Below are 18,180 nucleotides of genomic sequence, written 5' to 3'. Positions count from 1 at the left end.
TCACTTCTCTTCTCTGGGCCTCAGTTCCCTCATCTGGAAAATGGGGATTAAGACTGTGAGCCCCCTCGTGGGACAACCTGATCGCCTTGTATCTCCCCTAGCGCTTAGAACAGTGCTTTGCACATAGTAAGCGCTTAATAAATGCCATTATTCAGTTAGTTTGGTACTTGTTAAATGTTCACGTCGTGTCAAACACTGTCCTAAGTCCTGGGGAAGATATCAATCGTTTAGGTCGGACACAGTCCCTAACCCACGCGGGGCTCACAGCCTAAAGGGGAAGGAGAACAGGTATTAAATCCTCATTTTACAGTTGAGGAAACTGAGGCAGAGAGGAGTGAGGCGACTTGCCCAAGGTCACACGGCGAGCGGTCGACAGAGGGGGGACAGGTATTGAAACCCCATTTTACTGCTGAAGAGACTGAGGCGCAGAGAAGTGGCTTGCCCAAGGTCGCCCAGCTAGCAATCAGCAGAGCAATTGGCGGAGGCCTGCAGCCTGGAGGGGAGGGAGAACAGGTATTAAATCCCCATTTTACAGTTGAGGAAACTGAGGCAGAGAGGAGTGAGGTGACTTGCCCAAGGTCACACGGCGAGCAATTGACAGAGGGAAGACAGGTATTGAAACCCCATGTTACTGTCGAAGAGACTGAGGCGCAGAGAAGTGGCTTGCCCAAGGTCGCCCAGCTAGCAATCAGCAGAGCAATTGGCGGAGGCAGGATTAGAACCCAGGTCCTCTGACTCCCGGGCCTGGGGGAGTCAGCAGCGGGGCCTAGGGGAAAGAGCAAAAGCCTGGGAGACAGAGGACCTGGGTTCTAATCCTACCTCCGCCAACTGCCCTGCTAATTGCTAGGTGTGCCACCTTGGGCAAGTCACTTCTCTGCGCCTCAGTCTCTTTGACAGTAACATGGGGTTTCAATACCTGTTTCTGCTCACCGTGTGACCTTGGGCAAGTCGCCTCACTCCTCTCTGCCTCAGTTTACTCAACTGTAAAATGGGGATTTAACGCCTGTTCTCCCTCCCCTCCAGGCTGTGAGCCCCCTGTGGGATAGGGACTGTGTCCGACCTAAACGATTTCTGTCTACCCTAGCACTTGGGACAGTGTCGGACACGTTTAGCAAGTACCCTCAAACAAACTTGTCTGCGGTGTGACCTTGGACAAGTCATTTCTCTTCTCCGGGGCTCAGTTCCCTCTTCTGTAAAATGTGTATTAAGGCTGTGGAATCAGGTTAGACACTGTCCCTATCCCATATGTGTGAGGTCATCGTGTGAGAAAAGCAGACCCTTGGGGGTTTTGAGACGAAGCAAGAAGCAGTGTGGCCTAGTGGAAAGAACTCAGCCCTGAGAGCCCCAAGGACCTGGGTTCTAATCCACTGATCTGATCTAAGCCACTTGTCTGCTTGTGTGACCCTAGGCAAGTCACTTCACTGGGCCTCAGTTACCTGAAAAACTGGGGATTAAGACCGTGAGCCCCATGTGGGGCGGGGACTGTGTTCAGCGTGACCAGCTTGGATCTACCTCAGCGCTTAGTACAGTGCCTGGCACATAGTGAGCGCTTAAGGCCTCCTCCAGGAGGCCTTCCCAGACTGAGCCCCTTCTTTCCTCTCCCCCTCGTCCCCCTCTCCATCCCCCCCATCTTACCTCCTTCCCTTCCCCACAGCACCTGTATATATGGATATATGTTTGTACATATTTATTACTCTATTTATTTATTTATTTATTTTACTTGTACATATCTATTCTATTTATTTTATTTTGTTAGTATGTTTGGTTTTGTTCTCTGTGAGCCCACTGTTGGGTAGGGACTATCTCTACCTGTTGCCAATTTGTACCTCCCAAGCACTTAGTACAGTGCTCTGCACACAGTAAGGGCTCAATAAATACGATTGATGATGATATGTTTGTACATATTTATTACTCTATTTATTTATTTATTTATTTTACTTGTACCTATCTATTCTATTTATTTTATTTTGTTAGTATGTTTGGTTTTGTTCTCTGTCTCCCCCTTTTAGACTGTGAGCCCACTGTCGGGTAGGGACTGTCTCTATCTGTTGCCAATTTGTACTTCCCAAGCACTTAGTACAGTGCTCTGCACACAGTAAGCGCTCAATAAATACGATTGATGATGATATGTTTGTACATATTTATTACTCTATTTATTTATTTATTTTACTTGTACATATCTATTCTATTTATTTTATTTTGTTAGCATGTTTGGTTTTGTTCTCTGTCTCCCCCTTTTAGACTGTGAGCCCACTGTCGGGTAGGGACTGTCTCTATCTGTTGCCAATTTGTACTTCCCAAGCACTTAGTACAGTGCTCTGCACCCAGTAAGCGCTCAATAAATACGATTGATGATGATATGTTTGTACATATTTATTACTCTATTTATTTTACTTGTACCTATCTATTCTATTTATTTTATTTTGTTAGTATGTTTGGTTTTGTTCTCTGTCTCCCCCTTTTAGACTGTGAGCCCACTGTCGGGTAGGGACTGTCTCTATCTGTTGCCAATTTGTACCTCCCAAGCACTTAGTACAGTGCTCTGCACACAGTAAGCGCTCAATAAATACGATTGATGATGATACGTTTGTACATATTTATTACTCTATTTATTTATTTATTTTACTTGTACATATCTATTCCATTTATTTTATTTTGTTAGTATGTTTGGTTTTGTTCTCTGTCTCCCCCTTTTAGACTGTGAGCCCACTGTTGGGTAGGGACTGTCTCTATCTGTTGCCAATTTGTACTGCCCAAGCGCTTAGTACAGTGCTCTGCACTTAGTAAGCGCTCAATAAATACGATTGATGATGATATGTTTGTACATATGTATTACTCTATTTATTTATTTATTTATTTTACTTGTACCTATCTATTCTATTTATTTTATTTTGTTAGTATGTTTGGTTTTGTTCTCCGTCTCCCCCTTTTAGACTGTGAGCCCACTGTTGGGTAGGGACTGTCTCTCTATGTTGCCAACTTGGACTTCCCAAGCGCTTAGTACAGTGCTCTGCACCCAGTAAGCGCTCAATAAATATGATTGATTGATTGATTGATTGATTAACAAATAGCCACTCCCCGGAAGGACTCAGATCTGAAAGTTAAGGGCAACTCAATCCGCAATAATCCCGCTCCGCTGGTTTCCAGGGATGCTCTAAAATAAGTAAACACTGAGGAAACAAACCCAGCAGCTACACGAACCTCAAATTTTCCCCAGCTCCCTCTCCCTCCTACACCCTCTATACACTTGGCTCTGTGACCCTTGGGCACTGGATATCTGCCCCAACCTCCTCTCCATAGCACTTACATAAATATCTATAATTTATTTATATTAATATCGGTCTCCCCGATTAGACTGAGAGCTCATTGTGGGCAGGGAACGTGTCGACCAACTCTGTTGTACTGTACGCTCCCGAATGCTTAGTGCAGAGCTCTGCACGCGGGAAGTGCTCAATAAATACCACTGATGGATTAAAATGTAGTTGGTGGGCAAGAACAATACTATCAATGATAATAATAACAACAACGATAAATACAACTACTACCACTAATAATAACCCAATTCTTTTGTTCCTCCACGGATCCGATGAGGACGCTAAGGCAGTGGTCCTTAGTCTCGGTGGCTACATCAGCAGAATGACACCCCAAATATGCACATCTGCTGGGGGTGCGGGGGGAATGTCTCTCCTCACTCCCCAAGAGCTGTCTGCCTGGAAACACAAGGGCACAGACACGGGAAAGGAGTCAGAATTCCCCCTTTCCTGGAAAAAAAATCACTGGAATAACAGCCGGAGTGGTCACCTGCTGAGCAGAATCCCTCACACACCACTCTCTGAGAAGCACTGAGCTGGGGGGAGATCCGACTTTCATGTCGGCTCTAGGCCGATTCTCTAGGGAGTTGTTCCACCCATTCATCAATCAATCAATCAATCAATCGTATTTATTGAGCGCTTACTGGGTGCAGAGCACTGTACTAAGCGCTTGGGAAGTCCAAGTTGGCAACATATAGAGACGGTCCCTACCCAACAGCGGGTTCACAGCCTAGAAGGGGGAGAAAGAGGACAAAACCAAACATACTGACAAAATAAAACAAATAGAATAGATATGTACAAATAAAATAAATAAATAAATAAATCATCATCAATCGTATTTATTGAGCGCTTACTATGTGCAGAGCACTGTACTAAGCACTTGGGAAGTACACATTAGCAACATATAGAGACAGTCCCTACCCAGCAGTGGGCTCAAAGTCTAAAAGGGGGAGACAGAGAACAAAACCAAACATACTAACAAAATAAAATAAATAGAATAGATATGTACAAATAAAATAAATAAATAAATCATCATCATCAATCGTATTTATTGAGCGCTTACTGTGTGCAGAGCACTGTACTAAGCGCTTGGGAAGGACAAGCCGGCAACATATAGAGACGGTCCCTACCCAACAACGGGCTCACAGTCTAGAAGGGGGAGACGGACAAAACAAAACCAGAAACAGGGGGGCAAGGAGGAAGCTGATCAATTGGTCAAGTGTATTTATTGAGTGCTTTCTATGAGCAGAGAGCTGTATTAAGCGCTTGGGAGAGTACAATATAACAGAGTTGGTAGACGTGTCTAGAGAGGGAAAGAGACAATAACATAAATACATGATGGAGCCCACTATTGGGTAGGGACTGTCTCTATATGTTGCCAACTTGTACTTCCCAAGCGCTTAGTACAGTGCTCTGCACACGGTAAGCGCTCAATAAATACGATTGATGATGATGATGATGATGGATAGAGATGTAAGCGCTGTGGGGCTGACGGAGGGGTGTATAAAGGGGGGGAAATCCAAACGCAAGGGCGACGCGGAAGGAAGTGGGAGAAGGGGAAAATGAGTCAGGGAAGGCCTCTTGCCTTCAAAAATGGTACGGAGGTGGGGAGAGTGATGGTCTGTTGGGTATTTAGAGACAGGGAATTCCAGGCCAGAAGCGGGAAGCGGAAGAGTGGCTGGAGGTGAGATAGACAAGATGGAAGTACAGCGAGTAGGGTGGCATTAGAGGAGGAACCCCTCTATCAAACCTGATCGTCCAAGACAGGTAGTCAAGGGGCTGTCAGCAAACACCACATTTCTCTTCCTGACGGAGGCCTCTGACTCCACTAATACATTTTGACATGTTTAGCTTTCTTCTGGAATCTGTGCTAAACGGAAATGAGAGGGAAATGAATGATGGGGTTTCTCAGTTTAAGACAGGAATCGATGCCAGCGTTTTCCAGGGGTTATATTTTTTCCTCCGTTTCTTCGAAGTAACGGTAAGAACTCAGTGTTTCTGCTGCTGGGCTCCAAATGTGCTTAATAGAATCCTCTGCCATTTACCGTCTACCGAGATCTAATTTCTCACTCCGCAAAGACACATACTTGGCGAGCAGTGGGATAGCCATAAAAATATTCTGCTGATTTAACTTGCAGCGTGATTTATAGAAAAATCTTTGGGACATTATCTGGAACGCGGCATTGATTTTTATCGTCAGTGTACCCAACGAAATTCCCCTCTGCCGCAAATCACGCAGAACTGGGTCACGAGGTCATGCCATTATATGAAGCTTAAAAGTATATACCTAGAAGATGAATTCGGCCAGAACATTCTGTATTCTAGACAGCGGCCTTAAACACGCTGCGATTCCTCCCTCAAGCATAGCACGTCTAGGCCAGCGAAAGGGACGCGTTACATTTCTAAAGCCCCCGCTGCAATTCTTTTTGCCCACTATTCCGGAAGAAGGTGGAGATGCTTTCGTAATCTAAAAATGGAAATGGCCAGGACTTCCTCTCTTTTTTTGCACTTATCATTAAAGAAACAATTCGCGATTTTTAAAAAAAAATCAACAGGGCTTGGCATTAAATCGGTCTGTCAGCAATGGTATTTATTGAATGCTTGCTGTGGGCAGAGGACAGTTCGAAGTGCTTGGGAAAGAACAATACATCCGAAGCCCTGACTCCACTCTAGGCTATGAAGAGTTACTCCAACATATCCTCAATCAGCTTTCTATGTGCACAGCACTGTACTAAGCGCTTAGGAGAGTACAACAAAACAGAATAAGTAGGCCTGTTCCCTCCCATACAGTCTTGAGGGGGAGACTGACATTAATATGAATAAATAATTTATAATATATAAAGATCTGAACGTAAGTGTTGAGGTGCATACCAAGCGTCCAAAGGTCACAGATTAAAGTACAATGCAAAAGGGAGAGTGAGATGGAGAAAAAGGGTTTTAATCAATCAATCAATCGCATTTATTGAGCGCTTACTGTGTGCAGAGCACTGTACTAAGCGCTTGGGAAGTACAAGTTGGCAACATATAGAGACGGTCCCTACCCAACAGCGGGCTCACAGTCTAAAAGGGGGAGACAGAGAACAAAACCAAACATTTTAACAAAATAAAATAAATAGAATAGATATGTACAAGTAAAATAAATAAATAAATAGAGTAATAAATATGCACAAACATATATACAGGTGCTGTGGGGAAGGGAAGGAGGTAAGATGGGGGGATGGAGAGGGGGACGAGGGGGAGAGGAAGGAAGGGGCTCAGTCTGGGAAGGCCTCCTGGAGGAGGTGAGCTCTCAGTAGGGCCTTTTAATCAAAGAAGGGCCTGTGGAGGAGACTGTAAGCTCATTGTGGGCAGGGAATGTGTCTGTTATATTATTATGTTGTGCTCTCCCAAGCGCTTACTACAGTGCTCTGCACACAGTGAGTGCTCAATATAGAGGTAGACTGACTGAGATGTGACCTCAGGAGTGATTTAAAGGTGAGGAGAGTGGTGCTTGGGCGTATATGGAGGGGGAGAGAGTTCCAGACAAGGGGAGGATGTGGGAAAGGGGTCGGCGGCAAGATGGACGAGTTTTCCCGCCGGGCACTGCCAAGCCGTGCTCCGTGGGTCTCGGAGATGGGACGGTGTAAGCGAGGAGGTGCTCTGAGGCCAGTTTCCCCAGATACAGGCAGGTGTCCCCTGAAATCGCCCAAGGGACCCAGAAGTTTTTACATCACCTGGTGACATCCTCCCTGCCTGATGGGAAGACTCTGCAGGGGAGAATTAAAACCTAGTGCAATAATAATAATAATAACGATGGCATTTATTAAGCGCTTATTATGTGCAAAGCACTGTTCGAAGGCCAGAGAACGAACACACTCTCTTTTCAGATCTTGAACCCGATGAGGGACAGGCACCGTGTTCGACTGCCGTCCCTGTATTCTCTCCCAGCACTCGGTACAGTGCTCTGCACACGGTAAGAGCTTAATCAATACTACGAGCAGCGGGGCAGAGTGGATAGAGCATAGGCCTGGGAATCAGAAGTGAGCCCACTGTTGGGTAGGGACCGTCTCTATACGTTGCCGACTTGTACTTCCCAAGCGCTTAGTGCAGTGCTCTGCACACAGTAAGCGCTCAATAAATACGATTGATGATGATGACGATGATGAATCTTGGCTCCACCACTTGTCTGCTGGGTGATCTTGGGTAAGCCACTTCTCTGAGCCTCAGTTACCTCATCTGTAAAAGGGGATTGAGACCGTGAGCCCCACGTGGGACAGGGACTGTGTCCAACACGTTTTTCTGGTATCTACCCCAGTGGTTAGCACAGTGTGTGGCACATAGTAAGCACTTAACAAATACCATAATTATTAATAGTAGTATTATTACTACTACTTATGATGAATCTCAGAATCCCACCCGCCAGACCCATTGCTGTCCTCCGGCTCCAAATGTGCCTTCCCGTTGGCCGGGAAATCTCACTGAACTTCCATGTGTTGCCAATCCCAGCCCTCTCTCTGGTCCTGGGGAAGCAGCATGGCATAGTGACTAAAGCACAGATCTGAAAGTCAGAATGTCACAGGTTCTAATCCCGGCCCTGCCGCTTGTCTGCCGTGTGACCTTGGGCCGGTCATTTCACTTTGCCGGGCCTCAGTTCCCTCGTCTGTAAAATGGGGAGCGAGACTGTGAGTCCCGTTTATTGAGCGCTTACTGTGTGCTGAGCACTGTACTAGGCGCTTGGGAAGTCCAAGTTGGCAACATATAGAGACGGTCCCTACCCAACAGTGGGCTCACAGTCTGGAAGACTGTCCGTTGGGAGACCTGGGACAAGCCACTTCGCTTCTCTGGGCCTCAGTTCCCTCCTCTACAAAATGGGGGTTGAGACCTGAATATATGTTTGTACATATTTATTACTCTATTTTATTTGTACATATTTATTCTATTTATTTTATTTTGTTAATATGTTTTGTTGCTGTTTTGAGCCCCTTCCTTCCTCTCCCCCTCATCCCCCTCTCCATCCCCCCATCTTACCTCCTTCCCTTCCCCACAGCACCTGTATATATGTATATATGTTTGTACAGATTTATTACTCTATTTATTTTACTTGTACATATCTATTCTATATATTTTATTTTACTAGTACGTTTGGTTTTGTTCTCCGTCTCCCCCTTTTAGACTGTGAGCCCACTGTTGGGTAGGGACTGTCTCTATATGTTGCCAATTTGTACTTCCCAAGCGCTTAGTACAGTGCTCTGCACACAGTAAGCGCTCAATAAATACGATTGATGATGATGATGATGATGATGATGACGGACAGTGTCAACCCAAGTTACCTGTCTCCACCCCAGCGCTTAGTTCGGCGCTTAGAACAGTGCTTTGCACATAGTAAGCGCTTAACAAATGCCATCATTATTATTAGTAGTAGTACAGTGCCTGGCACGCAGCAGGTGCTTAACAAATACCACAATTATTATTACTCTTATCACTGGGGCAAATCTGCTCTAGAGAAAGTTCGCAGTCATGATTAAAGGGGATGGTTGTGGGGAATGGGTCTGAGCATATGGATTTGAATCCGGAATCCTACTTTCTCCTCCACCAACGCCCTGCTCGGGATCCCCCGGATAATAATGATAATTATTTCCTAAGGGCTTACTATGTGCTAAGCACAGTACAAAGCGCTGGGGTAGATACAAGATAATCTAGTTAGGCATAGCCCCTGTCCCACAGAGTAAAGGAGGAGGGAGGACAGGTACTCAATCCCCCATTTAACAGATGAGGGAATTTAAGCACAGAGAAGTGAAATGACTCGTCCAAGGTGACACAGCCGGCAAGTGGCAGAAGTGGGATTAGAACCAAGGTCCTCTCCCAGGCCCGTGCTCTTCTCACTAGACCATGCTGCTTGATAGCATGGATGTGGTTTCTAATTCCATTTTCTTCTCTGTAAACCTGGGTTAACTGCCTTTCATGGACGAGAAGATTACAAACCTCGGGTCGCAAACAAAGGACTACAAACTTTGGAGAAAACGGCAACTTCACAAACTCAAAACGGCTTCACAAAAGGGCAGGGTGCTTTCTTGTGCTTTCAAAAAAAGAAAGAGCCAGTAGATTGCATTTGGGCAGTGTGTTCTGCTTAACTGTTATTTAAAAAGGAGTCGCTTGGGTCTGCCGCTACATGATAGGCTGACTTGTAGATGCTCTAACTCAAAACTCTTTTACTTTTGTGTGTTAATATTAAAAAAAAATGTAGCACTAGTTTACTTCATACTTTGGGACTACTTTCTAATCCCAGCTCTGCCACTTTCCTACTGTGTCAATTTAGGCAAGTCACTTCATTCAGTCATTCGATGATGATGGGATTTGTTAAGCGCTTACTATGTGCAAAGCACTGTTCTAAGCACTGGGGAGGTGACAAGGTGATCAGGTTGTCCCATGGGGGGGCTCACAGTTTTAATCCCCATTTTACAGATGAGGTAACTGAGGCCCACAGAAGTGAAGTGGCTTGCCCAAAGTCACACAGCTGACATTTGGTGGAGCCGGGATTTGAAGCCCGTGCTCTTTCCACTGAGCCACGCTGCTTCTCAATCATCATACTGATTCAATCATATTGATGCGTGCAGAGCACTGTACTAAGCGCTTGGAAAGTACGATTCGGCAACCGAGGGAGACAGTCCCTACCCAACAACAGGCTCACAGTCTAGGAGGGGGAGACAGACAACAAAACAAAGCAAGTAGACAGGCATCGAGGCATCAACAGCATCAAAATAAACAGGATTATAGATATATACACATCATTAATAAACGGAATAATAAATATGTACAGAGAAGTGAAATGACTTGCCCAGGGTCACTGGGCCCCGTGTGGGACAGGGACTGTGTCCCACCTGATCATCGTCTATCTATCCCAGAGCATAGTACGATGCTTGGCGCATAGTAAGTGCTTTACGAGCACCATTTAAAATAATAATAATTGCGGTATTTTTTAGCACTTACTGTGTGCCAGGTACTGTACTAAGCGCTGGGGTGAACGCAAGCAGATCGGGTTTGACACAGTCCCTGTCCCGGGTGGGGCTCACCGTCTCAATTCCCGTTTTACAGATGAAGGGCGCTGAAGCACGGAGGAAGTGACTTGTCCAAGGTCACCCAGCAGGCAAGTAAGTGGCAGGGGTGGAGTTAGAACCCACGACCCTCCTGACGCCCGGGTCCACGCTCTATCCATTCTGCCGTGCTGCATGAGAAATTGAAAGTAAATTGTACTTTCCAAGCGCTTAGTACAGTGCTCTGCACACAGTAAGTGCTCAATAAATACAATTGAATGAATGAATTAATTAATTAATTAATTAATGAGAGGCACAAATTGAGCTGAGCTCTGGGCACTGCCCATCCCGGCCCCAACTCTGGACGCCCCAGCTCTGTGCAGGGTTGTTTATGGTAGTTACTTCATCTAACTTTTAATAAGCCCTAGATTATGGACTGAGGGATCGGAGAAACTTAAGACAATGGCCCTCCCCTGAAGAGCTATGGGGTAATAATAATTAATAATAATAATGATAATTGCGGCATTTGTTACGCGCTTACTGTGTGCCAGGCACTGTATTAAGCACTGGGGTAGATCCAAGGAAACGGGGTAGGATTCAGCCCCTTGCCCCACACAGAGCTCACGGTCTTAATCCCCATTTTATGGGTGAGATAACCGAGGCACGGAGAAGTGAAGTGACTTGCCGGAGCCGGGATTAGAACCCGGGTCCTTCTGAGTCCAGGCCCGGGCTCTATCCACTAGGCCACGCGGCTTCTAGGCAATAACCGAAAACTGGGAATGGGACGATTTCCCCAGACAAGGATTCCACGGGGTCTCCCAGCATAGGTTACCCTGCATGTGTGGTTGATGATGATGATGATGATGGCATTTGTTAAGCGCTTACTATGTGCAAAGCACTGTTCTAAGCGCTGGGGAGGATACAAGGTGTTTAAGTTGTCCCACATGGGGCTCACAGTCAATCCCCCTTTTACAGATGAGGTAACTGAGGCTCAGAGAAGTTAAGTGACTTGCCCAAGGTCACACAGCAGACATGCGGCGGAGTCGGGATTCGAACCCCTGACCTCTGACTCCAAAGCCCGGGCTCTTTCCACTGAGCCATGCTGCTTCTCATTCCCGTCGCGTCGTGGTTCCTCTCGGGGAATCCGAGGTGTGTGGAAGTGACGGTTGAAGGATAAAGACGCAAGAGCTGAGGGTGGAGGGGGTGGGGATGGATCAAAGTGCAGAGGGCGAACAGATCCAAGTGCACAGGCAACCCGGAAAGCAGGGACGAGGGAAAAAGGAGGGCTTAGTCGGGGAAGACTTCTCGGAGGAGACGGGATTTTAGGAGGACTTCGAAGATGCGGAGAGCGGCGGCCTGTCGATCAGGAAGGGAGAGGGAGTCCCGCACCAGAAGGTGGGATTAGAGCCCACGACCTCCAGACGCCGAGGTCCGTGCTCTACCCATTTTCCAGATGAAGGAACTGAGGCCCGGAGAAGTGAAGTGACTTGCCCAAGGTCACCCAGCGGACCAGCGCATATAGCTATAATTCTATCTATTCTGACGGATTTGACACCTGTCCGCATGTTTTGTTTTGTTGCGTGTCTCCCACTTCTAGACTGTGCGCCCGTTGTTGGGTAGGGACCGTCTCTATATGTCGCCGACTTGGACTTCCCAAGTGTTTAGTACAGCGCTCTGCACACAGTAAGCGCTCAATAAATACGATTGAATGAATGAATGAGTGGCAGAGCTGGGATTGGAACCCAGGTCCTTCTGACTCCCATGGGCTCTGTCCACTAGGCCAATGCTGCTTCTCTAATTGAAGCACAGAGAAGTTAAGTGACTAACCTCAGGTCACGGAGCAGGGAAACAGCAGAGCTGGGATTAGAGCTGAACTTTAGTATCATTCATTCATTCAATCGTTTACTGAGCGCTTTCTGTGTCCAGAGCACTGTACTAAGCGCTTGGAAAGTACAAAAGCGTTTAGCACAGTGCTGTGCACATACTAATCACTTAAATCCCCCTATAGACTGTAAGCTCCTTGTGGATGGGAATGCGTCTACCTATTCTGAAGTGTACTTTCCCAAGCATTTAGTACTCTGCTCACAATAAATTCTCAATAAAAACCATTAATTTTTATTATTATTTTTTGTTTCTTCAGGGCAGCCATTAATCAATCAATCAATCGTATTTATTGAGCGCTTACTGTGTGCAGAGCACTGTACTAAGCGCTTGGGAAGTACAAGTTGGCAACATATAGAGACAGTCCCTACCCAACAGTGGGCTCACGGTCTAAAAGGGGGAGACGGAGAACAAAACCAAACATACTAACAAAATAAAATAAATAGAATAGATATGTACAAGTAAAATAAATAAATAGAGTAATAAATATGTACAAACATATATACAGGTGCTGTGGGGAAGGGAAGGAGGTAATATGGGGGGGGATGGAGAGGGGGACGAGGGGGGTAGCAACCACTTTCCGCTCTCTAAAACGATGAAGATTTTTTTCTCCCGTCTAAATTGGTTTTTGGAGCAATCCGGGGAGAGCAGGAGGGCAGAAACTTTTCCTCAGTCGGGACCCACATTCCCGTATTTATTTTCCTGCCCCGGCCAGCGCCGTGTAGTAAACATTGACTTAGGGGGAATTTGCCTCCTACCTGCTTGGTGTGCTTGTGTGTTAAATTAATTATTACCAACTTCATTTGGCACTATTATATGTTGTCAAGAGGGCACGAGAGAATCTGACCTGAGAGAAATGTTGGGGGGGGGACGGACCCCAAGGGATGGTGATAATCATCATGATTATATAATAATGATAATTAGCCCAGCTCTGCCACTTGTCTGCTGTGTGACGTTGGGCAAGTCACTCAACTTCTCTGTACCTCAGTCACCTCCTGGGTGAAAAATGGGGATTAAGACTGTAAACTCCGTGTGGTAACCGGGACTGTGTCCAACCTGATTATCTTGTGTCCACCCCAGAGCTCAGAACAGTGCTTGGCACATTGTAAGCGCTGAACAAATGCCATCATCAACCTTATTACTATTACTGTTGATCATGTGCTACCTTTGTGCCAAGCACTGTGCTAAACTCTGGCATTCCCACGAGAGAATCAGCTCTGAAACAGTCCCCGCATCTCAAGCAGAGCTCACAGACTAGGAGTGGAGAATCTAGGACCGTGAGCCCCACGTGGGACAGGGACTGTGTCCAACTTGACTTTCTCGTCTCTGCTCCAGCGCTTAGTACAGTGCCTGGCACATAGTGAGCGCTGAACAAATGCCATCATCAACATTATTACTATTGCAGCGTGGCTCAGTGGAAGGAGCACGGGCTTTGGAGTCAGAGGTCGTGGGTTCGAATTCCGGCTCCACCACAAGTCTGCTGTGTGACCTTGGGCAAGAAACTTCACTTCTCTGAGCCTCAGTTCCCTCATCTGCAAAAATGGGGTTTAAGACTGTGAGCCCCGCGTGGGACAACTTGATCACACTGTATCCCCCCCAGCGCTTAGAACAGTGCTTTGCACATAGTAAGCGCTTAACAAATGCCATCATTATTATTATTATTGCTGTTGCTTATGTGCTACATTTGTGCCAAGCACTGTGCTATAAACTCTGGCATTCCTACGAGAGAATCAGCTCTGAAACAGTCCCCCCCATCTCAAGCAGAGCTCACAGACTAGGGGTGGAGAATCTAGGACCGTGAGCCCCACGTGGGACAGGGACTGTATCCAACTTGGCTTTCTCGTCTCTGCTCCAGCGCTTAGTACAGTGCTTGGCACATAGTAAGCGCTGAACAAGTGCCATCATCAGCATTATTACTATTACTGTTGCTTATGTGCTACATTTGTGCCAAGCACTGTGCTAAACTCTGCCATTCCTCCGAGATAATCAGCTCTGAAACAGTCCCCGCATCTCAAGCAGAGCTCACAGACTAGGAGTGGAGAATCTAGGCCCGTGAGCCCCACGTGGGAGAGGGACTGTGTCCAACTTGGCTTCCTCGTCTCTGCTCCAGCGCTTAGTACAGTGCCTGGCACATGGTAAGCAGTTAATAGACAGCATGCAATTTTGAAAAAGAGAGTGGATCGTCAGGGGGGGGACAGAGTCTTACAATTCCAGAGTCCCGGTAAACCTCCGCTTCCCGGCGGGCTTCGGCGATGATCTGAGACAAAGGTAAGTTGTTCCGAGGAGTCCCTGCAAGAGCGACAGGCGTTGTGGCCATTCCGCCCCCAGCCCAAAAGGCCGGGGGTCGGCCGAGGCAAGATGGGGGTGGTGGGAGTACGGAGGGGTCGCAGGGAGGGACCCTCCAGGGCAGGAGAAGCAAGGGACAAGTGACCCCCCTGGGGAAAGGAAAAAAAAAAAGAGACACTACCCTAGTCCTTGGCGCTCCAAAAAAATGACATCGATCCACCAAACCAGCGTGGCCTAGTGGATAGAGCTCAGGCCTGAGACTCACAGGATGTGGGTTCTAATCCCGGCTCTGCCCTATGTCCGCTGTGTGACCCTGGACAAGTCACTTCACTTCTCTGGGCCTCAGTTCCCTCATCCGTAAAAGGGGGGTTAAGAACGTGAGCCCCACGTGGGACGGGGACTGTGTCCAACCTGCTTACCTTACATCTACCCACTTGCATCTGCCTTACCCACCCGCCGCTTGTCAGCTGTGTGACTTTGGGCAAGTCACTTCACTGCTCTGGGCCTCAGTTACCTCATCGGTAAAATGGGGATTAAGACTGTGAGAACCTGTGAGAAGGCTGTGACCACCTGACCACCTTGTAACCTCCCCAGCGCTTAGAAAGGTGCTTTGCACATAGTGAGCGCTTAATGAATGCCATCATCATCTACCCCAGGACTTAGAACACAATAGGCACTTAAATACGATTATCATTGATGTTATTATTACTAACCGATGAACCAAGGCACATCTCCTCCAAGAAGCCTTCCCTGATTAAGCCTGATTAAGAGAAGCAGCGTGGCTCAGTGGAAAGAGCCCGGGCTTTGGAGTCAGAGGTCATGGGTTATCTTCCCATCTTACCTCCTTCCCTTCCCCACAGCACCTGTATATGTGTATATATGTTTGTACATATTTATTACTCTATTTATTTATTTATTTTACTTGTACATATCTATTCTATTTATTTCATCTTGTTAGTATGTTTGGTTTTGTTCTCTGTCTCCCCCTTTTAGACTGTGAGCCCGCTGTTGGGTAGGGACTGTCTCTATATGTTGCCGACTTGGACTTCCCAAGCGCTTAGTACAGTGCTCTGCACACAGTAAGCGCTCAATAAATACGATTGATGATGATGATGATGATGGGTTCAAATCCCGACTCCGCCCCATGTCTGCTGTGTGATCCTGGGCAAGTCACTTCACTTCTCTGGGCCTCAGTTACCTCATCTGTAAAATGGGGATTAAGACTGTGAGCCCCACGTGGGACAACCTGATCACCCTGTATCCTCCCAGCGCTTAGAACAGTGCTTTGCACATAGTAAGCGCTTAACAAAAAAATGCCAATTAAGCCCTCATTTCCTCTTCTCCGACATCGTCCTGAGTTCCTCGCTGGATTCATCCCTCCCTCAGCCCCACAGCACTTATCTACATATCCATAATTTATTTATTTCTATTAACGTCCGCCTCCTCCTCTAGACCGTAGGCTCTTTGAGGGTAGGGAATGTGTCGACCGACTCTATCGTTATGTGGTACTCGCCAAGGACCCTCTCAGAGTCGCTCCTGGAGAGTTTCCAGTCTCGGCTACTTGAGGGACGGTCAAGCAGAGAAGTCACTTCACTTTTCTGTGCCTCAGTTCCCTCATCTGTAAAATGGGGATTGAGACTGTGAGCCCCCCGTGGGACAACCTGATCACCTTGTAACCTCCCCAGCGCTTAGAACGGTGCTTTGCACGTAGTAAGCGCTTAATAAATGCCACAAAAAAATAAAAGCGGAGGCCTACCCACTCCATTCCTAGCTGAGGCAGTGGCTAGCACGGGGGAGGCTGTCTGCTATGAGTCAAATCATCATCATCAATCGCATTTATTGAGCGCTTACTATGTGCAGAGCACTGTACTAAGCGCTTGGGAAGTACAAATTGGCAACAAATCTCACCCATGCTGGGCGGCAGTGCCACGGGAGAGAGTCAAGGGTGGAGACTCGCTTTTGAAGGAGGCAATGGTAAACCACTTCCTGATTTTGACCAAGAAAACTCTCTGGATCCACTACCATTCATTCATTCATTCAGTCATATTTATTGAGCGCTTACTGTGCGCAGAGCACTGTACTAAGCGCTTTGGGAAGTACAAATCGGCAACATCTAGAGACGGTCCCTACCCAGCAGTGGGTTCACAGTCTAGAAGGGGGAGACAGACAACAAAACAAAACATCTTAACAAAATAAAATAAATAGAATAAACACGTACAAATAAAATAAGTAAATAAAGAGTAATATATACCAGAGCGACGGCAGAAGGAGAGCGGGGCGTTCTGGGACAGGTGAGTCCGTGGTGTCACTATGGGTCGGAAACGGCTCGACGGCATAAGACAAGACTCACCAGAGCACTCAGTACAGTGCTCTGCACACAGTAAGCGCTCGGTAAATACGCTGATGGATCAAAGCAGTCGCTTAACAGGCCCTGCTGAGAGCTCACCTCCTCCAGGAGGCCTTCCCAGACTGAGCCCCTTTCTTCCTCTCCCCCTCGTCTCCCTCTCCATCCCCCCCGTCTTACCTCCTTCCCTTCCCCACAGCACCTGTATATATGTCTATACGTTTGTACATATTTATTACTCCATTTATTTATTTATTTACTTTACTTGTACATATCTATCCTATTTATTTTATTTTGTTAGTATGCTTGGTTTTGTTCTCTGTCTCCCCCTTTTAGACTGTGAGCCCACTGTTGGGTAGGGACTGTCTCTATATGTTGCCAATTTGTACTTCCCAAGCGCTTAGTACAGTGCTCTGCACACAGTAAGCGCTCAATAAATACGATTGATTGATTGATTGATTGATTAACTTCTCTGGGCCTCGGTCACCTCCTCCGCAAAGCGGGGGATTAAGACGGTGAGCCCCACGTGGGACAGGGACTGTGTCCAACCCGATCAGCTTGGACCTACCCCAGCGTACAACACAGCGTCTGGCACATACTAAGCGCTTAAATGCCATGGAGAAATCAGTGTACAAAAAAACTCTGCCCTAAGACACGGCTGCAGAATGCACGTTGCAGCTGGAGGAGGGAAAAACCGAGTAAAATTTGTTCTTCCCAAGCGCTTAGTACAGTGCTCTGCACATAGTAAGCACTCAATAAATACGATTGAGGATGATGATGATAAAAGCGGCAGGCAAGGGCGGCTTAGCGAGGTGAAAAGGACGCACAATCCTCCTCCAGAGATTTCCCACGCTACTATGTCAATCAATCAATCGCACTTATTGAGCGCTTATTGTGTGCAGAGCGCTGTACTAAGCGCTTGGGAAGTACAAGTTGGCAACATATAGAGACGGTCCCTACCCACCAGTGGGCTCATCCTCGCTTAACAAACACCCTTAAAAAAAGAAGTGAAGAACGGCAGCCTACGAGTTTAGAGGAATGAGCACGAGATGGAGAGTCAGGAGACGCAAATTTTAGTCCCAGCTCTGACAACGGTCTGCTGGGTGACCTTGCTCAAGTCACTCTACCGCTCTCTGACTCGATTTCCTCACTTGAAAAATGGGGCTGAAAAACTCTACACTCAGGCCGAGAGAAGCAGCAGGGCCTGGTGGAAAGAGCTAGTTAACGGCAAGGAATGCGTCTGTTTATTGTTACACAATACCCCCCGCAAGTGCTCAGTCCAGTGCTCTGCACACAGTAAGCGCTCAATAAATACGACTGACTGACTGACTGACTGTCAGAACCTGGA

At 47.0% G+C, this 18,180-nt stretch overlaps 1 protein-coding gene across 2 annotated transcripts in view; it reads right to left on the bottom strand.

Annotated features, from left to right (window-relative positions):
- The window catches only part of LOC119935136 (uncharacterized protein F13E9.13, mitochondrial-like), a 75,161-nt gene that overhangs the window by 39,666 nt on the left and 17,315 nt on the right, over nt 1–18,180 (bottom strand). For both annotated transcript variants that reach the window (XM_038754780.1, XM_038754781.1), the window contains exon 3: nt 14,409–14,491. In XM_038754780.1, the coding sequence (XP_038610708.1) occupies nt 14,409–14,491 (83 nt within the window). The remainder of the gene's footprint in view (nt 1–14,408; nt 14,492–18,180) is intronic.

The sequence above is a fragment of the Tachyglossus aculeatus genome, chromosome 11 (genome assembly GCF_015852505.1).
Source record: "Tachyglossus aculeatus isolate mTacAcu1 chromosome 11, mTacAcu1.pri, whole genome shotgun sequence".
In the NCBI taxonomy this organism is placed as follows: Eukaryota; Metazoa; Chordata; class Mammalia; order Monotremata; family Tachyglossidae; genus Tachyglossus; species Tachyglossus aculeatus.
This window is presented reverse-complemented; position numbering and strand designations above follow the sequence as displayed.